Source organism: Scyliorhinus torazame, chromosome 3 (genome assembly GCF_047496885.1).
Source record: "Scyliorhinus torazame isolate Kashiwa2021f chromosome 3, sScyTor2.1, whole genome shotgun sequence".
NCBI classification, from domain to species: Eukaryota; Metazoa; Chordata; class Chondrichthyes; order Carcharhiniformes; family Scyliorhinidae; genus Scyliorhinus; species Scyliorhinus torazame.
In genome coordinates this window covers 10,550,037-10,574,582 of record NC_092709.1, presented here as the reverse complement: position 1 = coordinate 10,574,582, position 24,546 = coordinate 10,550,037, and the positions used below count along the sequence as shown (strand labels likewise).

The window sequence follows — 24,546 nt, the reverse complement described above, 5'->3', positions numbered from 1 at the left end:
TCACGGTGCCGGCCACCGACGGGGCCGGGGGTGAAGGGGGGACATGTGGGGGCAGAGCCCATAGTGACAGCCAGGGCCACCATGTAGCCCGTTGGACCTGGTTGGTCAGGAGGGTAAGCACCATGCTAGTATGTCGACCTTTCACCCTCTGCAGACAACGGATATTGGAATTCATCCAGCAATGGAGACCTTCCTGCTGTTTGCCACAGCCCTGGGGGACAGACTACAGCTGTATGAGCTGGCACTGCTCGAGGAGGAGGGGGCTGCAGCAGCAGAGCGTGCGAGCAGCGGAGCGGGCAGAAGCGGAGCGGGTAGCAGAGGGTCAGGTGGCAGCCGACCAGGTTGGAGAGCCAGCCACCCAACAGACCGAGGAGGAGGTGGTGCCAAGGAGGTGCCGCATGAGGCCTTGTGGGTACCGGCAGTGCCTGTCATTCGAGGACCTGCCGGACCCGGCATACCGTCGAAGACTCTGACTGAGCAGGGAGAATGTCTGCCAGATGATGGCATGCCTGGCACTGTGGGAGTTTGGGGGAGGACACCCGCTCCCGGTGCCTGTAAAGGTGACGGTCGCCCTGAACCTCTACTCAATCTCACAGACCACGGTGCACAGGTGCATCTGCGCATATCACAGAGGCCTCTATGCCCAGGCGGATCAATAGGGCCACTTCAATGTCCACCAGAATGCCCGTGCAGCAGGGCTCATCGACATCACCGAGATGCCCCGGGTCCAGGAAGTGATCGACGGGATACATGTCCCCCTACGAGCACCAAGAGCTGACAGGCCACTCTACACAAACCGAAAGGGGTTCCACTCCATGAACATGCAGCTGGTGTGTGACCATCAGATGCACATCATTCACCTCTGCGCCGGATCGGGTCCATGGGATGGATGAAGACAACCTGCCTTGCGTTGAGCTCTGATGCTCCTCATCAAATGATGATGTCTGATACCTGCGCAGACCCGCCCACCCCTCACACCCATCAGACAGAGCACTGAGGCAGGTTGCAACAGTGGTAACAGGTTATGTGAACGAATATATGTGCCCTAGCCCCCTATAACTAAACTGTGCCCTGCACCCGTGCCAACTTAACTGGTGTCTAACTTTCTGGCCTCATGGGCCCTAACGTAACGTCTAGGTGGTTCCCCAGACGGTACATCAGGAGGGGAGGTGGCTTGCTCTGATTCCCATCCTGCGACCTGGGTCCCCATTGGCGGGCGTCTTCTAGGGCGACCGGGCATGGATGAGCCTGGCGTCTGCTTGGGTGTCCCCGGTGGCATGGTGCCACCCTGTTCTGCCTGCTGCCCACCAGATGCGCCAGGGACAGGAGGCGGTGGGAGCGGGGGGGGCGCTGCGGTGTTCCAGGACCTTCCCTGCAGGAGTTGCCGGCATTGGCACCAGCACCTCCTCTTCCCCCGGGTTGCCGATGGTCCCCGGGCTACTCCATTGGACAGGGGTGCGGGAGGAGCTATCCCCTGAGGCTCCCCCACCAGCAGGCACTGCCAGTCCTGGAGGCCCTCACTGGTCTCGTCCAGGAGCCCAGGGAGTGGACAAAATTCATCTGGGACTGCGCCACATCATGCTGCAACTGTGCCACCTCCCTCTGGGTCTGTGCCATGTCGGCCAGCGCCTGGGCAATGCTGCTGACGTTCCCAGCCACGGCCTGCTGTGACTGGGCCACGCTCAGGATCGCCGCTGCAATATCCAGGTGGCTCTGAGACGGTCGCCTGTGCGGCGGCAACCCTGTCCTGGGCCTCGGCCAGCGCTTGCATAGAATACCCCAGGCCTTGGACATAGCCAAAACCGTCGCACACCCATTGTCTCTACCGCGGACGCCACCCTGGGTGGCACGCATGTTCGGCACCACCTCCTGCTCCTGCACGCGGTTTGACACCTCCAAATGCGCCTGCAGGTACTGGATGCTCGCCGAAAACCCCTCCTGTAGTCCCTGGCTCGGTGACTGCATCGCCATGATTGATGGGACCGTCCGTTCCAGAAGCTCGAGACCTGGCTGGACGGCAGCTGGTCCCTGGCATCAGACTACCCTCGGGTGCTCCTACCTCCACCTGCTGTACCCGATCAGCTGTGTGGTGAGCACCAGAGAGTGTCCCAGAAGCCACTTCACTAAAGTGCCCGACCGAGGTGAGTGTCTCTGGGATGGTGGAGAGTGAGATAGCTGCGACGGGAAACCACTGTCACCCTCCGACCCGAGCTCAGGGGTGTCCTGGGTCTCGTGCGGACGGCTGGTGTCCGAGCTTCTCCCATCACTGCTCATCTGACGGGGGGACCTGGCTGTGGCTCTTGCTGGGGGCGGGGGCGCCTGATGGAACCGGACCAACTCCAGCAGGTCCTGCAAGACACAAGTCAAGACGCATGATTCGACAGTTGGATGGAGGAAGAGTGCGTGTGGTGGTGGGGGTGGGAGGTGGCGGTTTTAGTGTGAGGGTGGTGTGGAGGTGAGGGTGGTTGGGGGGTGTGCTGTTGGGGTGAGGGAGGTGTGGGGGTGGGGGTGAGGGTGGTGTGGGGTGAGGGTGGTGTGGGGGTGAGGGTGGTGTGGGGTGAGGGTGGTGTGGGGTGAGGGTGGTGTGGGGGTGAGGGTGGTGTAGGGGTGAGGGTGGTGTGGGGTGAGGGTGGTGTGGGGGTGAGGGTGGTGTGGGGTGAGGGTGGTGTGGGGTGAGGGTGGTGTGGGGGTGAGGGTGGTGTGGGGGTGAGGGTTGTTGGAGGAGTGGTGTGGGGGTGAGGGTGGTGTGGGGGTGAGGGTGGTGTAGGGGTGAGGGTGGTGTGGGGTGAGGGTGGTGTGGGGGTGAGGGTGGTGTGGGGTGAGGGTGGTGTGGGGTGAGGGTGGTGTGGGGGTGAGGGTGGTGTGGGGGTGAGGGTTGTTGGAGGAGTGGTGTGGGGGTGAGGGTGGTGTAGGGGTGAGGGTGTTGTGGGGGTGAGGGTGGTGAGGGGATGAGGGTGTTGTGGGGGTGAGTGGGTGAGGGTGGTGTGGGGGTGAGGGTGGTGTAGGGGTGAGGGTGATATGGGGGTGAGGGTGGTGTGGGGGTGAGGGTGGTGTAGGGGTGAGGGTGGTTGGGGGTGAGGGTGTATTGGGGGTGAGGGTGGTGTAGGGGTGAAGGTGGTGTGGGGGTGAGGGTGGTGTAGGGGTGAGGGTGTTATGGGGTGAGGGTGGTGTGGGGGTGAGGGTGATGTGGGGGTGAGGGTGGTGTTGGGTGAGGGTGGTGTGGGGGTGAGGGTGGTTGGGGGTGAGGGTGGCGTGGGGGTGAGGGTGGCGTGGGGGTGAGGGTGGTGTGGGGTGAGGGTGGTGTGGGGTGAGGGTGGCGTGGGGGTGAGGGTAGTGTGGGGGTGAGGGTGGCGTGGGGGTGAAGGTGGTGTGGGGTTGAGGGTGGCGTGGGGGTGAGGATGGGGTGGGGTTGAGGGTGGTGTGGGGGTGAGGGTGGTGTGTGGGTGAGGGTGGTGTAGGGGTGAGGGTGGCGTAGGGGTGAGGGTGGTGTGGGGTGAGGTTGGTGTGGGGGTGGGGATGGTGTAGGAGAGAGGGTGGTGTGGGGGTGAGGGTGGTGTAGGGTGAGGGGGTATGGGGTTGAGGGTGGTGTGCGGGTGAGGGTGAGGGTGGTGTAGGGGTGAGGGTGGTGTGGGGGTGAGGGTGGTGTGGGGGTGAGGTTTGTGTGGGGTTGAGGGTGGTGTGAGGGTGAGGGTGGTGTGGGGTTGAGGTTGGTGTGAGGGTGAGGATGGTGTGGAGGTGAGGGTGGTTGGGGGTGAGGGTGGTGTGGGGGTGAGGGTGGTGTGGGGGTGAGGGTGGTTGGGGATATGGTGTGGGGTGAGGGTGGCTGGGGGTGAGGGTGTTGTGGGGTTGAGGGTGGTGTGGGGGTGATGGTGGTGTGGAGGTCAGGGTGGTGTAGGGGTGAGGGTGTTGTGGGGGTGAGTGTGGTGAGGGGATGAGGGTGGTGAGGGGGTGAGGGTGGTGTGGGGGTGAGGGTGGTGTGGGGGTGAGGGTGGTGTGGGGGTGAGGGTTGTGTGGGGGTGAGGGTGTTATGGGGGTGAGGGTGGTGTGGGGGTGAGGGTGGTGTAGGGGTGAGGGTGGTGTGGGGGTGAGGGTGGTGTAGGGGTGAGGGTTATATGGGGGTGAGGGTGGTGTGGGGGTGAGGGTGGTGTAGGGGTGAGGGTGGTTGGGGTGAGGGTGTTATGGGGATGAGGGTGGTGTAGGGGTGAGGGTGGTGTGGGGGTGAGGGTGGTGTAGGGGTGAGGGTGTTATGGGGTGAGGGTAGTGTGGGGGTGAGGGTGGTGTGGGGGTGAGGGTGGTGTTGGGTGAGGGTGGTGTGGGGGTGAGGGTGGTTGGGGGTGAGGGTGGCGTGGGGGTGAGGGTGGCGTGGGTGTGAGGGTGGTGTGGGGTGAGGGTGGTGTGGGGGTGAGGGTAGTGTGGGGGTGAGGGTGGAGTGGGGGTGAGGGTGGTGTGGGGGTGAGGGTGGTGTGGGGGTGAGGGTGGTTGGGGATGTGGTGTGGGGGTGAGGGTGGTTGGTAGTGAGGGTGGTGTGGGGGTGAGGGTGGTTGGGGATGTGGTGTGGGGGTGAGGGTGGTTGGTAGTGAGGGTGGTGTGGGGGTGAGGGTGGTTGTGGGGGTGGTGTGGGGTGAGGGTTGTGTGGGGGTGAGGGTGGTGCGGGGGTGAGGGTGGTGTGGGGGTGAGGGTGGTGTGGGGTTGAGGATGGTGTGGGGGTGAGGGTGGTTGGGGGGTGTGGTGTGGGGGTGAGCGTGGTTGGTAGTGAGGGTGTTATGGGGGTATGGATAGTGGGGGGGTGTTAAGGGGGTTGACACGTGTCACATGGAAGCACAACTCACTTCCTTGCCCGCAGCCGAGCTCTATCTTGACGACCTCCCGTTCCTCAAGGCCGCCAACCACATCCAGGGCCCTCCGCTCTGCCTTGATGGGGGGCTGCAGGTCCGGCGGTCCCCCTCCTGTCTTCTCCCACTCCCGGCGGTTGTGGGCACCCTTCTCCTGGGCGGGGGGGAGGGGAGGCGGTGGGGCGGGGCCGGGGGACAGAAAACATCTGTGTTAGACAGTGCAACGCATGCAGCCTGGGGGGTGGGTAGCTGGTGGCCTCAGTGGCCAGGGTACCCGGCATGGCGGCTGGTCTGGGCTCCAGCGTGTGATTCAGGGTTGAGGGGTTTGGTCATCCTCCTGCTGGGGAGGGGGGAGGGGGTACGGGTGTGTGGGACGGGGGTTGGTGCAAGGGGCACAGTGCTGCCTACTCCCCCTGGCCACCGTGAGGAGGTCGTGCCGTTGTGTCCGACGCTGCTGGCCAGTCCGGCCAGTGCTGCCCACCGCGCTGACCACCTCTGCCATCTACATCCAGGCATGGCGAGCGGCGTCTGGCAGCCTTCTTCACGGGCCGGGATACAGGGTTACTCACCTCTCCTCCACCGCAGGTGAGAACATGTTACCTGGAGCGGATCAGGCAGAGTGGAGGGCCCTTGCAGCCACACTGGGTAGGAAGCCTCAGTTGAGGGAAAACGAAGGCATTTGGGAATTGCTGACGAGGTGATTGGATAATCGGAACAGATGCAATGGAGGCAGGGAAACCGGAAGAACAGAATTGAGTCCTTACAGGAAGCAGGGCCTGAGGAGGTGTAATCGAGATAGCGTGGGGTTGTGGTGAACATTATTAATTGATAGCCGATCTCGAAAAGTGGAGGTAGGGAAGTCAAGGAAGGGGAGAGTCAGAAATGGAACAGGTGAAGGTGGGAGAAGGGTGGAGATTGGAAACAATGTCAATGAATGTTTTCAGTTTGTTTAGAGAGCAAAGGGGGCGGCACTGACACAGTTGTCAATAGACCACAAAATGAGGTGAGGGAGGGGACAAGATTAGCTGGAATACTAAATGTTACACATACCCTGCAAGCATAACTGGAACCCATGCAGATGCCTATAGCAAATTCCTCCTCACCTCAGTCCTAAAAGGTTTACCCCTTATCCTCAAACTATGACCCCTAGTTCTGGACTCCCCCACCATCGGCAACATTCTTTCTGAATCTACCCTGTCTAATCCTGTTAGAATTGTGTAAGTTTCTATGAGATCCCCTCTCACTCGCCTAAACTCCAATGAATATAATCCTAACCCACTTAGTCTCTCCTCGTATGACATTCCCGCCATCCCAGGAATCTGCCTGGTATAACTTCACTGCTCTCCCTCCACAGCAAGAACATCCTTCCTCAGATAAGGACACCAAAACTGCCCACAATACTCCAGGTGTGGCCTCACCAATGCCCAATTGCAGTAAAACATCTTTATTCCTATATGTGGTGAACCACTGTTAGTGTATTATATGTATTGTGGTAAACTGTTACTGTACTACATGTATTGTGGTAAACCACTGCCTGATGGCTCCGCCTCCCCTCGGGCTCGGTATAAAGGTGGCTGACCTCCGGCCCTGCCCCAGTTCGGGATCAGTGGCCAGGGGGCTTTCTGTTTAGCTTATTAAAGCCACAGTTTCGTTCACTACTCGTCTTGTGTTAATTGATGGCACATCACTAGACTCCAATCCTCTCGCTATGAAGGCCAACGTACCATTTGCCTTCTTTACTGCCTGCTGTACCTGTGCGCTTACGTTCAGCGACTGATGCACGAGGACACCGAGGTCTTGCTAAGCATCCACCTCTCTCAATTTACACCCATTCAAATAATAATCTGCCGTCCTATTTTTGCTACCGAAGCGCCAGAATTGGAGGAGCACAGCGATGTCAGAAAATACAGGGTTGAAGGAGGTTACAGAACTGGGGAGGGACAAGGCCATGGAGGGGCTTGAAAACAAAGATTACAGAATTCACCCACACCAACAGCCTCGCAGCATATCTAAATAGTGAGGATTATTAATCCATCAGAGTGCAAATGATGTACAACCCACATCAGAAAATAACACACCTCAGTTCCACTCCCATCGCAAATGCATGATTCTTTCATTATGAGGCAGCCAAATCTGACACAGTTCATTGCAAATAAATTAATGATGGATGGCTGGATTGTTGGAGGTGTGCACAAGGTGCAGGAAGTCTGCTTAACCCTTGCATCTCAGCAAATCACAGACAGAACAACAGGCGCGCTGGGCCACACAAGGATATGTCACTTAGATGCTCAAGAAATACTTTAGACGGTGTGACGCATGTAGCACAATAACTCCCTTATCCTTTTCGCGAACTTAAAAAGATCCCTTCGCAACATTTGGTGCCGAGGGGAATTCTCCCAATGCCCAGCTAATACTATCAGAAACGGGATTAACCAGTCACCCATCACACTGTCATTTACGGGATCTTGCTGTGTGAAAAATGACCACTCAATCTCCTCCTAAAAACAAATCCACTTTTAAGGAATTTGAGATTCATTTGAGACACAAAAAAGCACAACATTGTTCCCAGTTTTCTTATTTTTGGCACGTATAATCAAAATCACGACTTTCATTTTTTGGGGGGTCACTTGCAGTCCCCACTACGAATTGTGGCTGCCAGCTTCCATTTGTGATGGCCAGTGTAACATGACTGGGTAGGTGGGTTGATGAATGCAGAATACTAGACAAGTTATCTTGGTTTGTCCCGCGAGGAACCTTTGATTGACATGTTTGATGCTTTTCAGACCAGGAGGCACTTCTGGGTGTTTGGTTGTCTTCCTGGTGGTATTAGCTGGCAAGTTCTCGATGAATTAGAGCACACAGGGAGACCACATGTTGGACGCCGTCAACCCACTGTCCAGGTGGATGGAATTGGGGCGTGCATGCATCTTAAGGAACCAACACTTCATTTCTGACCCAGCAGCAGAGGTCCCTGGCTTTGACCTGCCTCGAAGGCAGCGCTCAGCCAAATCCACTCAGGGCGTGGATCATGTGGCCACCTGCTCACTAAGTGGCGGTCAAGCCAAAGTGGGATTATGTCCATGAGTCCTAGACCATGAAACACCCCACATCAACCAGTCCCACTAAGATCTATAGGAGGAACCTCATTTCACCACTCGTCACCTTGAGTCATCGAACGGATAACCAAACTAGACATCCCATTATAGGCTTTCCTCGTCATATGATCAGAGAATCATAGAATACAGAAGGAGGCCATTCAGCCCATCGAGACTGCACCGGCCCTTGGAAAGAACACCCTACTTAAGTCCACACTTAGGGCAGCACGGTGATGCAGTGGTTAGCACTGCTGCCTCACGGCGCTGGGGACCCGGGTTCGAATGGGTCACTGTCCGTGTGGAGTTTGCACTTCTCCCCGTGTCTGCGTGGGTTTCACCCCCACAACTCAAAGACGTGCAAGGTAGGTGGATTGGCCACGCTAAAATTGCCCCTTAATTGGAAAAAAAATGTATTGGGAACTCTAAATTTATATTAAAGACAAGTCCACGCTTCCACCGTATCCCCTTAACAATAACCCCACCTAACGTTTTTTGGACACAAAGGGCAATTTACCTTGACCAATCAACCTAACCTGCACATCTTTGGACTGTGGGAGGAAAATGGAGCACCCGGAGGAAACCCACGCACACACGGGGAGGATGTGCAGACTCCACACAGGCAGTGACCCAAGCCGGAATCGAACCTGGGACCCTGGAGCTGTGATGGATGAGCTGAGGCAGGGTAGAGTCAAGTGATGTTAAAGAGTTGGAAATTGCCAGGCCGAATGATCTTCTGGAAATAGGGGCCGGAATTCTCCAGCCCTTCGCCGGCGGTGAGATTCTCTGGTCCGTCCGGCCTCGCACTCCCGCCCGTGGGTTTCCCGACGGTGCTGGGTGGCCTCAATGGAAATTCCTGATGACAGCAGCGGGAGCAGATGGCGCTCCACCTCCATCCGCCAAGGAAAACGCAGCTGGGAGGACGGAGAATCCCGCCCATGGTTGGAATCCTGGCAGGAATGGTGACCAATGGAAACAAATCATAGTCCTTAAACTGAAGGATCTGGACAGAATAGACGGAGAGAAACTATTCCCACTGGCTGACCAGTTGAGCACTAGAGGACGCAGATGTAAAGTGATTGGCAAAAGAGCCAGAATCAACATGAGGAAAAACATTTCTACGCAGCAAATTCTCTACCCCAGAGAGCTGTGGAAGCTCAGTCACCGAGTATGTTTAAAGGTGGAGATTGAAAGATTTTTTTTTAAAAATTTTATTAGGGTTTTTCTTTTTATACAAAAAAAAATGAAAGTGAACATACACAGAAACTTTATTCATTAGTTACCATTCACTGTAAACATCAGTTGCACCAACAGACCGCAATCTGTCAGGATAGGTACCAACACCTCCTCCACAATAGTCCTCAACACCGGGGCCCCGCAAGGATGTGTGCTCAGTCCTCTACTGGACTCCCTGTACACACATGACTGTGTGGCGAGATTCAACTCCAATTCAATCTTTAAGTTTGCAGATGAAGGGGCAGCAGGGTGGCGCAGTGGTTAGCACTGCAATCTCACGGCGCTGAGGTCCCAGGTTCAATCCCGGCTCTGGGTCACTGTCCGTGTGGAGTTTCCACATTCTCCCCGTGTTTGCGTGGGTTTCACCCCCACAACACAAAGATGTGCAGGGTAGGTGGATTGAACATGCTAAATTGCCCCTTAATTCGAAAAAATGAATTGGGTACTCTAAATTTTGTTTTAAAGTTTGCAGATGATACAACTGTGGTGGGTCGTATCTCAAACAACGACGAATCAGACTACCAGAAGGGAGATAGATCATTTGGTTGCATGGTGCACCGAAAACAACCTCTCTCTAAATGTTGGAAAGACCAAGGAACTGATCATCGACTTCAGGAAGCGCAGCACGACACACACTCCCGTCTGCATCAATGGCTCCGAAGTGGAGATGGTCGATAGCTTTAAGTTCCTGGGGGTCACCATCACCAACAATCTGTCCTGGTCCACTCACGTTGATGCAACAGTCAAGAAAGCCCAACAACGGGCGCATATGGCGCAGTGTTTATCACTGGGACTGCGGCGCTGAGGACCCGGGTTCGAATCCCGGTCCTGGGTCACTCTCCATGTGAAGTTTGCACATTCTCCCCATGTCTGCATGGGTTTCACCCCCACAACCCAAAGATGTGCACGGTAGGTGGATTGGTCACACTAAATTGGCCCTTAATTGGAAAAAAAAATAATTGGGTACTCTAAAAAAAAATTTTTTTTTTTAAAAAGCCAAACAACATCTCTAAATTTGGCACGTCTGCATCGACTCTTACAAACATCTACAGATGTGCGATAGAGAGCATCCTATCCGGCTGCATCACAGCCTGGTATGGCAACTGCTCGGCCCAAGATCGCAAGAAACTGCAGATTGTGGTGAACTCAGCCCAACGCATCACACAAGCTTGTCTCCCCCACATTGATTCTGTCTACACCTCCCGCTGCCTCAGGAAGGCAGACAGCATTATCAGAGACCCCTCCCACCCAGGCTTTGGCCTCTTCCAGACCCTTCCATCAGGCAGAAGGTACAGAAGGCTCGCACATCCGGACATAGGAACAGCCTCTTCCCCACAGCTACAAGACTCCTCAACGACTCCCCCTTGGACTGATCTATTCCCTGTAAGAACACTATTCATGACATCCTATGCTGCTCTTGTTTGGCCCTTGTTGGGCACTGTAACCAATCACTATTTGTTGATGCATCACTGTCAATGTACCCTGTTGATTATTCTCTTGTCTACTGTGTACGTACTGTGTACTTTCACTTGGCCGCAGAAAAATACTTTTCACTGTACTTTGGTACATGTGACAATAAATATCAATCAATAATTCTCAGCAATGGCCTGGTGTTGACTTGGCCTCCTGTTCCCAACTTCCCCCCTCTTTCTTCACGATCCCTCTCCCCTTATCGCTATCTGGTGCGTCTCTGTTGTTTGTTGGATCTTCCAACCTGGGCCTGTTGTGGTAGTGTGGTGCTACGTATGTTTCGTGTTGGGTATGGTTGCGTTCTCTACCTCTTTGTTCCCTCCTTCCACCCTGCTCCCCCCGCCCCCCCCCCCCCCCCCCCACCCCTCCTCCCTCTCTGATTGAAAGATATCTGATTAGCAATAAAGTAAAGGGTTATGGGGATAAAAGGCATTGAAATGTCCAATCAACCATGCTCGTATTGAACGGTGGAGCAGGCTGGATGGGCTGAATGGCCTACTCCTGATGCTGTGCTCCAACGCAGTGGGTGGTTAGGATTTGGAATGCATTGCCTGAGAGTCTGGTGGAGGCAGATTCAATCGTGCCCTTTCGACAGGGTATTAAATCGGCAGCCGAAGCGAAAAACAATTGCAAGGCTACGGGGAGAGGGCAGGGTAGTGGGGCGAGCCGCATATCTCTGACAGAGAGCTGGCGAGGGCACAATGGGCCACATGGCCTCTTTCTGTGCTTGTACCCATTGTGAAAGATCCTGGGAGGGGCGGTAAGGATGCCAGTTTAAATTCTAAACACTGGTATTATCCTGAGCATTCAGTGCCTGCCGTATTTAATCGGGTGGAGGGGTCGATGTGGCTTTACAAAGGTCCAGACAAACCTCACAGTTTCCAGTTTGAAGAAAGGAAGCTGTTTATCAGGTTACAGCGCAGTAAATCATCTCTTGTCGTCATTTACATAAAAAGCTGGTATTTGTTAATAAAAAAAAGAATGGACCGTACCTATTAAACAAAGAATGTTTACATTGCTGCCCCATATCTCTGTTCAACATCACAAACCACCAGAGACAATGTGATTGTGGCAAAAAACCATTTACAACTCTGCAGTTTTTCAGCCAGAACACGACCAACAGTCTCCCTTTTTCCTGCAGTGTTCGCTGGTTCAAAACGTTTTTTTTTGTTGTGGTGGAGAGCTGGACTGTGCTTGGGGGAGGGCGGGGGGGGTCGGTGCGGGGGGAAGAAAAGTCTCCATTTCTCCTACTCTGTTCTAAATTAATGGATTTCAGAAATATTGGCTCCTCCATCAACTCGGACCTCCTTAAATCATCATTTTTAATGTGTTGCAGAAGGAGAGCTGCCCGATGTTTGGGAGCTTTGTTCGGCCACCTCTTTGTAATGAAACAATTCAGGCGCAGGCATTGATTTACTTTGTAGTGGGGAGGGGGTGGAGGGGGGGGGTGAATAAATGCAGTGTACTAAACTTTAACTCCCTCCCGCAATTAATCAACGAAACAAAGCACAGTGAGAGACGCAATACAGACTGGGCACAGTTCCAAATAGACACCGAGAGCTGGACTCTGGAGAATGCAGAGTACAGCGATGCAGTCCCATGATGAAATAACTTCAGACATTGGATTACATGGAATACACGCCACAAAAGCTGTCCATTTGGCCCAACCAGTCAACGCTGGTGTTTATATACTTCACCCAAGCCTCATCCCGTTCCAACGTGACATCTCAGCCTTTCAGCACACTCTTTCTATCCCCTGGCTGGTACGGGAATTGAACCATGTTGCTGGCTTGCCTTGGTCTGCTTTAAAAGCCAGCGATTTAGCCCAGTGTGCAGAGGAGATTCACAAGGTTAATCCCAGAGCTGAAGGGGTTGGATTACGAGGAGAGGTTGAGTAGACTGGGACTGTACTCGTTGGAATTTTGAAGAATGAGGGGGGATCTTATAGAAACATATAAAATTATGAAGGGAATAGATAGGATAGATGCGGGCAGGTTGTTTCCACTGGTGGGTGAAAGCAGAACTAGGGGGCATAGCCTCAAAATAAGGGGAAGTAGATTTAGGACTGAGTTTAGGAGGAACTTCTTCACCCAAAGGGTTGTGAATCTATGGAATTCCTTGCCCAGTGAAGCAGTAGAGGCTCAAACTCAGTGAAGCTGAGTCCACAAAAGATCAGCCATGATCTCATTGAATGGTGGAGCAGGCTCGAGGGGCCAGATGACCGACTCCTGCTCCTAGTTCTTATGTTCTTATGTTCATCTGCAAAGCTCCAGTATTTTCTGCCATCATTTCAGCATCGATAGTAACTTGCTGAACAAAATCCCACTTTTAATTGCTTGGTTGATTTGTGATGCTGTTTTTAATGATACAGTTCACCTGTATCCCTTTAGATCTCTTTAGAGAAGCAATCTGTTTACAATGCCCCCTTAATTTCCACACATTACAGTTTCTACAGGGTTTTAATTGGCATTCGTGTTTTTTTTTTTGGTGGGGGGGAAGGAAAAGGGAAAATCATCACCCAGTAACCTGTTTTAGGGGCTGGATTTGCACAGTGGGCTAAACAGCTGGCTTGTGATGCAGAACAAGGCTGCCAGCGCAGGTTCAATTCCCGTACCGGCCTCCCCGAACAGGCGCCGGAATGTGGCGACTAGGGGCTTTTCACAGTAACTTCATTGAAGCCTACTCGTGAGAATAAGTGATTATTATTATTATGTTATTATTTTGCCGCTGAAATGATTTTCTTCCATGGCAACTCCTAGGAACTCACCAGCTCTTTCGCTAAATTGCTGACGGTCAGAATTGCAGACTGCTGGCTAGTGTGTAAAAGGCAAAAATAAAATGTGCATTTCCATGGAGCATCTTTCACAGCCACGGGACATCCCAAAGGGCTTTTCAGTCAATGAAGTATTTTCAATGCCGGTCATGTAGAAAAGGCAGCAGTCGTTTTGTACAAAGCAAGTTCTCGCAATATTTCAATTCTAATATACATATCTATAAATATAATATATAAGGGCGGCACGGTAGCGGAGTGGTTAGCACTGTTGCTTCATAGTGCCAGGGTCCCAGGTTCGATTCCCAGCTTGGGTCACTGCCTGTGCGGAGTCTGCACCTTCTCCCCGTGTCTGCGTGGGTTTCCTCCGGGTGCTCCGGTTTCCTCCCACAAGTCCTGAAAGACGTGCTGTTAGGTAATTTAGACATTCTGAATTCTCTCTCCGTGTACCCGAACAGGCGCCGGAATGTGGTGACTGGGGGCTTTTCACAGTAACTTCATTGCAGTGTTAGTGTAAGCCTACTTCATAGAATTTACAGTGCAGAAGGAGGCCATTCGGCCCATCGAGTCTGCCCCGGCTCTTGGAAAGAGCACCCTACCCAAGGGTCAACACCTCCACCCTATCCCCATAACCCAGTAACCCCACCCAATATTAAGGGCAATTTTGGACACTGAGGGCAATTTATCATGGCCAATCCCCCAAACTGCACATCTTTGGGCTGTGGGAGGATGTGCAGACTCCGCAAAGACAGTGACCCAAGCCGGAATCAAACCTGGGACCCGAGAGCTGTGAAGCAATTGTGCTATCCACAATGCTACCGTGCTGCCCAATGCTACTAAAAATTATTATTGTTACTTTTGGATAAATTTCACTTCAACCACTGCAAGATGTGTTTACTCTACAGCTGCAAAGTCATTGAAATGCCCTCTGATCTGAGGTTGGCTGATGACTCCAAATTTAGGCCACAGTTACATCACTGGTGCACAGTAAACCTGCCTTGCACTAGTGTAGAGTAGAAGCTCACTCAAGTACCTTAAGATCAATTAGGCTCATTTTATCTCCTTTGCGTATCTGGCCAAATTTAGGTTTAGTTTATTCACCGTGCTTCTGTATTTTAAACTGGTGGATGTGCGTAAACGTATTAATCAAAGGACATGACGGTATTTATACCTCACCTCCAGGGTGCCAGTCCCTTCTGCAATCTTCACGTTGTGTTCTGTTGAAAAGTTGTTGACGTGAAAAGTTAACCCTGTTTCTCTCTTCATAGATGCAGCCTGACCTGTGGAGTGTTTCCAACATTTTCTGTGTTTATTAGCGCAATTTGGAGGGACAGCGGGCCATTCAGCCCGTCAAGCCTGCTCCACCCTTCAAAAAGACCGTGGCTGATCAGACACTTCAATGCCTTTGACACCCACTATCCCCAGGACCCTTTATGCTATTGTTAATCAGAAATCTGTCGACCACTGCTTTAAACACAGTCAGTGACGGAGCTTCCACAGCCTCTGGGGTAGAGAATTCCAAAGATTCAGAACCCCCTGTGTTCTCCTCATCTCAATGCTAAATGGCTTGACCCTTGTTTTGAATTTGTGTTCCCTGGTTTTAGACTCCCCGATCAAGGGGAACATCTTACCCACATCCAGCCTGTCCATTCCTTTAAGTGTTTTGTAGGTTTCAATGAGATCACCCCTCATCCTTCAAAACTCCAGAGAATGCAGGTCCAGATTGCCCCAACCTCTCTTCGTGAGACAGTCCCGCCATCGGCGGAATAAGTCTGGTGATCCTTTGTTGCGTTCCCGCTGTGGCAATAATGTCCTTTCCGAGGGAGGGGGATCAAAACTGTGCTCCAGGTAAGGTAAACTTTGCAAACATTGTTTTGTTACGGCGCAAGTAAAGGTAAAAAGAGAAATGTGGATATAGGGGGAAGTTTTGAACTGAATCAGGCCAGAGAGACGAACTAGCATCACATCCATGTCCTGTCGCGATGTTCTGCTTTATGGTGTTAACTACGACTCCGGGGCTGTGACTCCAAGAGAGAAAGGTGTGGGTTCAAGCCCGACTCCACAGATTTGAAGATAGAAGCTGGACTGGCAGTTCAGTGCAGTTCTAAGGGAGCACTGTCGGAAAAGCTGGCCTGAAATGCAGAGACCGAACGATACCTAGCTCTGAGAGTCAAAGAACAAAGAACAAAGAAAAGTACAGCACAGGAACAGGCCCTTCGGCCCTCCAAGCCCGTGCAGACCATGCTGCCCGTCAAACTACAATCTTCTAAAAGAACAAAGAAAAGTAGAAGAACAAAGAAAAGTACAGGAAAAAAGAAAAGTCATGATGAGAAATCCCAGAAACAGTGAGGAGGCTGATGGGTGGGTTGGGGGGGTTGCAGGGGGGGTGGGGGGGGGGATGGGCTGATCGGAAGGCCGACCTGGGTTCACTGGCACTTTGCCGAAGGTTTTTCAAAAATAATAAAATGTAAGTTGTCCCTCCACACACTCCCCGTGCCTCATCCATGCCAGTCTATGGTTCCCCCCTCCACTCTCCCGTAATCCCTCATATCCTCCATGCCATCTCTTGCCCTTCTACCCATCCCCATGGTCCTCATTCCCTCCATGCAAACCTGTATACTTCTACTCGCAGGGTAGCATGAGGCACAGTGGTTAGCACTGCTGCCTCATGGCGCTGAGGACCCGGGTGCGAATCCCGGCTCCGGGTCACTGTCCGTGTGGAGTTTGCACATTCTCCCCGTGTTTGCGTGGGTTTCACCCTCACAACCCAAAGATCTGCAGGCAGGTTAGGTGGATTGGCCACGCTAAATAATAATATCACTTATTGTCACAAGTAGCCTTCAAATGAAGTTACTGTGAAAAGCCCCTAGTTGCCACATTCCGGCGCCTGTTCGGGAAGGCCAGTACAGGAATTGAACCCATGTGCTGACCTTGTTCTGCATTACAAGTCAGCTATTTAGCCCACTGTGCTAAACCAGCCGCTAAATTGCCCCTTAATTGGAAAAAAAATAATTGGGTACTCTAAATTTAAAAAAAACACTTCTACTCACACCCCTCAGGCCCTCAATACCCCCTTTGCCAATTTAGTGCCAACTCATATCCCACCTACCATCCTTTTCCCTTACGCCCTCCACACCAACTTATCCAGTATCCATCATGGGAAGGCCTCATGATCCATGCTGAGATGAAATAAAATAAAATTCCAAGTGTCTATTGCAGACTTTATTTTTATAAAAGAAACACTCACCCATTTACTACATTTATATTCCTTCAACGATGTAAGCCATTAAAAAAAACATTTCTTTCAAGTTCTTAATCCCTAATGATAAACAAACATTTTGTTCGAATGCTGCAACCCTTATAAAAACAAATATTTCATTCAAGTGCTTAATTCCTCATTAAGTGAAGAATTTGTATTCATAGTCCCATTTCAAAAAGTTTATTACCACTTGGAGTTGTCAATCTAAATGTGAACTGAGAGGCATCCATCCCACTTTGATAATGGAAGGTTGTGAAATCAGTAATCCAGCACTAATCCAGTAATGACAACCCTCGGGCTCATATCAACAGACAGAGTGAAATAACAAGCACTGATTTTTTAACTGCAGACAGTTTTTGTTCAAATATTTAAAGGGCAGGAGTTTTGAATGCCTTGACAGATTGACAGCTCCAGGAGCTGTGAAAAGGAGCTGTCAATGTGTCAAGTTGCACAGGTCTGTTGTCAGTTCCAATGGGTTTATGAACTTTTTACACACATTCATGTCCCCTGTTAACAATCCCAATGGGCAGTTTACCTCTCCCAAAGGGCACCTACCTCCCCCAAAGTGTCCAGCGACCATATCCAAAAGAGTACATTACCTCTCCAAAAAGAGTACTCTAACCTATCCAAACAACTCCACAAAGTTTAGACCAAACCTACCAAGTCTATTCTACATGTCCCATTTCAAAAAATTGAGGGCCTGAGGGGCAGCACGGTAGCATAGTGGATAGCACAATTGCTTCACAGTGCCAGGGTCCCAGGTTCGATTCCCTGCTGGGTCACTGTCTGTGCGGAGTCTGCACGTTCTCCCCGTGTGTGCGTGGGTTTCCTCCGGGTGGATTGGTCATGCTAAATTGCCCTTAGTGTCCAAAATTGCCCTTAGTGTCCAAAATTGCCCTTAGTGTTGGGTGGGGTTACTGGGTTATGGGGATAGGGTGGGGGTGTGGGCTTGGTAGGGTGCTCTTATCAAGAGCCGGTGCAGACTCGATGGGCCGAATGGCCTCCTTCTGCACTGTAAATTCTATGATGATTCTATGATGTCATGCTTCCCATTCCTGGTGAGCGAAAATTAGACATGACGCGGATCACTCTGGTTTAAGATGGGCATCTACCTTCATGAACCATGGACGTGCAATTTAAAATCCGCCACATCAACCCCCCTGCCCCACCTGCCAAAATGGTGGGGACCATGTTCAAGGCGGGACTTGGGGATCTCAGTCTCCAGAGCCATTTCTGAAACACAAGTGTTGCTGTCCACCATCGGGAAAATTCACAGTGCTATCTTTCAGATGAAATGACAAACTGAGGCACGATCTTCCCTCTCAGAGGTAGTGAGAGATCCCCTGACACTAAAGAAGAGCTTGGCGTCGTAAAATCGTTTTAACCAGCTTCTGTGTTGAGGTTGCAAGTCCAATAATCATTCATTTAGCCACCACTTTGATTGCCAAGGAACTCAATTTTCAGCTGGCTTCTGATGTTTCTTTCCAAGGGTAGAACTTAACGTCTGTCTGGCGGGTGCACGCAGGAGCTGGAAGCAGGTTAAATAGCACGTGATAACGGCAGCCACATGGCCGAACGTCATTGCGCGCCCCCGTGCGATATTGTGGTTGGCGGGCACAGGCGCAGATCGGCAAATCCCCGCCGACAATTATGCTGCTTGCTGGGGGGATTAAATTCCCAGCTCACTCGGGTTTTATGAGCCCCGTGCAATTTCCAGCTCCGTGCACGGGAAACATGGGAAGGCAGACCAAACGATTTTTAACTTTGGGATTCAAGGGTGAGATAAAAGACCACTCGGCCCATCGGGCCTTCTCCACCATTCAATCATAGCTGCTATGTTTCTCATCCCCATTCTTCTGCCTTCTCCCCATAACCCCTGACCCCCTTATTAATCACGAACCTACCTATCTCTGTCTTAAAGACACTCAGTGATTTGGCCTCCACAGCCTTCTGCGGCCAAGGGTTCCACAGATTCACCACCCTCTGGCTGAAGGAATTCCTCCTCATCTCAGTTTTAAGGATCGTCCCTTCAGTCTGAGGCTGTGCCCTTGGGTTCTAGTCTCTCCTACCACTGGAAACATCCTCTCCACATCCACTCTATCCAGGCCTCGCAGCATCTTGTAAGTTTCAATAAGGTCCCCCCCCCATCCTTCTGAACTGCGAGTTTCAGGGAGGGAATAGAGGTGATGTTTTGGGCATTTTGTGGGAGTGTTTTGCGCGTTGGGCTCAGCGCAGTGTAGAGCTCTCAGAACATGGCTGTCCTCATGCTGACCGCCAGAACTCCCCTTCCCCGCCTGCTATGTCCACCAGCGCTGCCCATTCGTCAGGCAGTGATGCCTCTGCGGCCTCTGCGTGCTGCCTTTAAACTTCACGGCGGGGCGCCATTGGACATGGTGCCCGCCGCGCGCCCGCCCTCACTGGCTCAATGCTGTAACAATATGGACATTGTATGGGAGATAAAGAGTTAACAATTTCATGTAAATACCTCTTACCACCAGATGGTGATCAAGAGCAGTGATATATATATCATGTGACTCCCCGGATTCTGAGAGAAGGTGTTTAGGCGTGCAAGAGACTAGTTGGGTATTTGAGAGTTCTGTAGAGTTAGTCTTAGCATAGTGTATTTATCAACCTTGTACCTAGAAATATGTTCGGATCTTATTTAAGTAGTGTTCATAAATCAGCTTTGTTAATTTACTTAACTCTATGTTCTTTATTCAACACTACGCATTCAAGCCACCCGGACAAAGAAAACAGGGAACATCACAAATGCGGCCTCAATTAACGCTGGCTGCCACTTAAGTGAAATTCTGCCCGAAGTGATTCCTTGATTCAGTGACCTGGGCTTCCTACGGCTCTATGCTATGATCATATTAAGTCCTTTTGTTTGAAAGAGCCCAAATGGTTTAACTCCAGCAGAAATCGGAGTGTCATTTTTCTCCGTAATTGAAGGTTAGATTTTTGAAATGACGAAGAGTGAGAAAGCTTCCCATGCCAATTGCTTTTACCAGTGAAAGTGAGTGTGCTCGAAGATCTCCTTACCTGGGGCCCTGAAACGGGCATTCTGTCCGTCATCGATGCAAAGGAGGACGTTTTCTGTTTTCTGTGAAAGTGGTGACTTTTTTCCTGAATCTGCACAAGTAAACAGAGAGACGTTTAAGAGCTTCGCTCTGCGCGCATTGTGAAAGCCAGTTATTTAGACGCTGTACAATAGTGACATAAGATTGGATCTTTCCGTGCTCCACTGGTGGGTAAAGTGCAGCTTGTGGGTTAGCCTGCCACCCCCTGATTTGTCCCCCATTTTACTGGGTGGTGGTGATTGTTCTGTTCTGTGTTATGACCGTGGCAATGGTGTCCCAGCCGGGCTCTGCCCATTCCCCGGACTTTAAATTTAGAGTAACCAATTCATTTTTTCCAATTAAGGGTCGATTTAGCGTATTCAATCCACCTACCCTGTACATCTTTTGGGTTGTGGGGGCGAAACCCACGCAGACTCGGGGAGGATATGCAAACTCCACACGGACAGTGACCCAGAGCCGGGATCGAACCTGGGACCTCGGCGGCGTGAGGCCGCAGTGCTAACCACTGCGCCGCCGTACCGCCCTCCCCGGACTTACCAGACGTCTGCTTCCATAACCTCCTCTTCTTTGGGCCACCATGTGACGCTGGTGCGGCTGGGACGACAGAACCTCTGGCCAATCCAACTGCCCCCTCAGGTGGGTCTTCCTCCCCAGGTGGCCCTTGACCATTTAACTCCCCATCAAATGCTTGTTCACAGACAGGCCGCCCCAAGACTTTTTAATAGGGTGGGGGGGGGGGGGGGGTGGGGGGGGGGGGGGGGGGGGGGGGGGGGGGGGGTTGGCGGCTGGTGGAACAAGAAGCCCCATAAACTTCACATTTTCTCCCGCATTTACACCCATCAACAACAGACAATAATCAGCAACAGAAATGTCAGTCCCCATAATAACAATGATCCCATCCGCCCACCAACCCCCAAACCTCAGCCCGCATGTTTACATAAACAAATGACAAAAAGGAATCAGGGATTACCCAGAGTCACCATTAATCTACACAGCCCCCCTCTGCTGCACCCCCCCCCCCCACCCCCACCCCCACCCCCCCCCCAACTAATGTTCGATGTTATCCAGTTCTTGAAAGTGTCTAATAAATAGTGCCCATGACTTGTAGAACCCCTCCAAGCTTCCCCTCAATTCGAACTTAACCATCTCAAGGGTCAAGTATTCCAACAGGTCCCCCCGCCACGCCAGGGCACTGGGTGGAGAGGCTGCTCTCCATCCCAGCAGGATCCGCCTTTGGGCGATCAACGAGGCGAAGGCTATGATATCTGCCTCCGCACCCGTTTCCAACCCTGGCTGGTCCGACACCCCGAATATGGCCTCCTGGGGACCCGGGTCCAGTTTCACACGCACCACCTTGGAAATTACCCGAGACACCTACTTTCAGTACTCCCCTAGCTTTGGACAGGACCAAAACATGATTAGCACATCCTCTACTCCTTCAGAAAATTGGCTCACCCTCGCCCTCGTGAGGTGCGCTCTATATACCACCTTCAGCTGTATCAGCTCCAACCTCGCACATGTGGTGGAGGCATTCATTCTCCGGAGCACCTCACACCAGACCCCCCTCCTCTATAACCTCTCCCAGCTCTTCCTCCCACTTTGCTTTGATCCCTTCCAGTGGTGCCTTATCCTCTTCCAGAATAGCTCCGTACACCGGTGACACTGCCCCCTTCTCCAGTCCCCTTGTCGTCAGCACCCCCTCCAGCAATGTGGAGGCCGCTTCCTCTGGGAAGCTCTGTAACTCCTTCCTGGCAAAATCCCGAACCTGCATGTACCTAAACTCTTCTCCCTGCTCTAGCCCATACTTCGCTTCCAGCTCCCCCAATCCTGCAAACCGACCCCGAAGAAACATATCTTTTAGCGTCTTAATCCCCTTCTCTTCCCATTTCCGAAAACTTCCATCCCACCTCCCTGGCTCAAATCTGTGGTTCCCCCGAATCGGCATTTCCCTTGACCCTAAACCCAACCCGAAGTGTTGGCGAAACTGCCTCCAGATTTTCAATGAAGCTATTATTACCGGACTCCCTGAATATTTCCCGGAGCTATCGGGAGCGGCGCTGTTGCTAGTGCCTTCAGCCCCGACCCCCTGCACAAACTCTCCTCCATTCTGACCCACTGAGAATCCACCCCTCTGACCCAGCTCCGCACCTTCTCCACGTTCGCCGCCCAGTAGTAGTACAACAGGTTCGGGAGACCCAAACCCCCTGCCTGCCTTCCCCTCTGTAGCAGCACCTTTCTCACTCTGGCCACCTTCCCTCCACATATGAATGAGGTCATCCTTCCCTCAATCTCCCTGAAAAAAGACTTTGGCAGGAAAATCGGTAGGCATTGAAAAATAAACAGGAATCGCGGCAACACGTTCATTTTAACCGCCTGTACCCGACCCGCCAGTGACAGAGGAAGGCTGTCCCACCTTGCCAGATCGGCTTTCACACTCCCCACCAAACTAGTGATGTTGTACCTGCGAAGCCTCCCCCACTCCCGGGCAACCTGCACCCCCAGATACCTAAAATGAGTCCCTGCCCTACGGAATGGCAGCCCCCCCACCCCTGCACCTACCCCCGGCCGAGACACCACTAAGTACTCACTCTTGTCCAGGTTCAACTTGTACCCCGAGAAAGACCCAAATACCCGCAGTAGCTCCAATATTCCTCCTATCGCGCACTCGGTTCCGACACATACAGCAGCAAGTTGTCGGCATATAAGGACACCCTATGCTCTATCCCCCCCCTGCACTATTCCTTTCCATGCTCCCGAACTTCTCAATGCGATGGCCAGCGGCTCAATCGCAAGTGCAAACAGCAGGGGGGACATAGGACATCCCTGTCTCGTCCCACGTGGAGAGAAAAGTATCTGGAACTGATATTATTTGTGCAGACACTTGCCTTCGGCTCCTTATATAATAGCTTTACCCAGTTAACAAACCTTGGTCCAATCCCAAACCGCTCCAGCACTGCCATCAGGTACCCCCATTCTACCCGATCAAACGCCTTCTCGGCGTCCAATGCCACAACTACCTCTGTTTCCTTTCTTTCCGCCGGTGCCATAACAACGTTCAAAACCCTCCTAATGTTCGAAAACAGCTGTCTCCCTTTCACGAACCCCGTCTGCTCCTCCCCTATCACCTTCAGGAGGCACTCCTCCCGCCTACCCGCCAGTACCTTCGTCAACACTTTTACGTCCACATTCAGAAGTGATATGGGCCGATACGACCCACACTCCGTCGGATCCGTATCTTTTTTTAGCAACAGTGAAATCGATGCCTGCCCCTAGGTTTGCGGCAACACCCCCTTCCCTATCGCCTCCTCAAACATCCCCACCATCAGGGGTGCCAACCTATCCTTAAATTTTTTATAATATTCCACCGGAAACCCATCCGGCCCTGCCACCTTCCCCGACTGCATCCTCCCAATCGCATCCTTTATCTCCTGCTCCACTATTGCTCCTTCTAATGTAGCCCTGTCCCCCTCCCCTAACCTCAGGTACTCCAACCCATCTAGAAATTCCTGCATCTCGCGGTCTCCCCCGAGTGGTTCTGACTTGTACAACCTCTCATAAAACTCCTCAAAAACCTTGTTAATCAGCACTGGAGCCACCACCAACTTCCCTGCCCTATCCTTCAGCTGAAGAATTTCCCTTGCCGCTGCCTCCCTCCGGAGCTGACCTGCTAACATACCCCGCCTTATCTCCATGTTCATAAACTGCATCCCTTGCTCATCTCAGTTGGCGCACCGCCTTCCTGGTGGACAGTCGGTCGAAGCTCACCTGTAGTTCCTTCCTCTTTTCCAGCTTCGCCGGGTCTCCATCCTCTGCATAACTCCTATCTACCTCCAACATCTCATCTATTACCCTCTGCCGCTCCAACCTCTCCTCTTTGTCCACCCTGGCCTTAAATAAAATTACCTCACCCCTCACCACCGCCTTTAGAGCCTCCCAGACGACTGCCTTCGACAACTCACCCGTACAATTGAAACCTACATATTCCTTAATTACCTTTTCAATTTTCTCACAGAACACTTGGTTCCCCAAAAGCCCCACATCCTGTTTCCACCCCTGTCTCTGCGCTGCCCCCTTCTCTAGCACCATATCCACCCAATGTGGAGCGTGATCTGACACTGCAATTGCAGAGTATCCCGACCCCTTGACTCCAGCCAGCAAAGCCTTCCCCACCACAAAAAAGTCGATCCGCGAGTGTACCTTATGGACCGCTAAGAAAAATGAGTACTCCCGTTCCCTTGGGTGCAGGAACCTCCAAGGGTCCACCCCTCCCATTTCCACCATTAGCCCAGCCAGCGCCATCGCCCCCCCGATGGGACCAGCGAGCGCGGCCGTGATCTGTCCAACCTTGGCTCCTGCACCAAGTTCCAGTCCCCCCCCACAATCAGCTCATGCGTGTCCAAGTCGGGGATAGCCCCAAATACCTTCCTCGCAAAACCCACATCGTCCCAATTGGGACCATATACACTTAATCTCCCCTCCAGCGCCCCTGCCACAATCACATATCTACCCCCCTGATCTGCCACCACCTTCTCCATCTGGAAGCGTACCCTTTTGCTGACCAATACTGTTACCCCTCGAGCCCTTCCATCAAATCCGGAGTGAAACACTTGGCTAACCCAGCCCTTTTTAAGTCTCACCTGGTCCTTCACCCTCAAGTGAGTCTCCTGCAGCATTGCTACATCGGCTTTCAAACTTTTAAGATGTGCAAGCACCCTTGACCTCTTGACCGGACCTCCTAGCCCTCTCACGTTCCACGTGACTATCCTGACTGGGGGTCTCTCACCCCCCCCTCCACCTTTCTTACCCA

General features: G+C 52.4%; 1 protein-coding gene across 3 annotated transcripts in view; it reads right to left on the bottom strand.

The window, feature by feature from the left end:
• stpg2 (sperm-tail PG-rich repeat containing 2) overlaps positions 1 to 24,546 on the bottom strand; it is a 649,746-nt gene that overhangs the window by 435,758 nt on the left and 189,442 nt on the right. For all 3 annotated transcript variants that reach the window (XM_072495293.1, XM_072495294.1, XM_072495292.1), the window contains one exon: positions 19,702 to 19,791. In XM_072495293.1, coding sequence (XP_072351394.1) covers positions 19,702 to 19,791 — 90 coding nt within the window. The remainder of the gene's footprint in view (positions 1 to 19,701; positions 19,792 to 24,546) is intronic.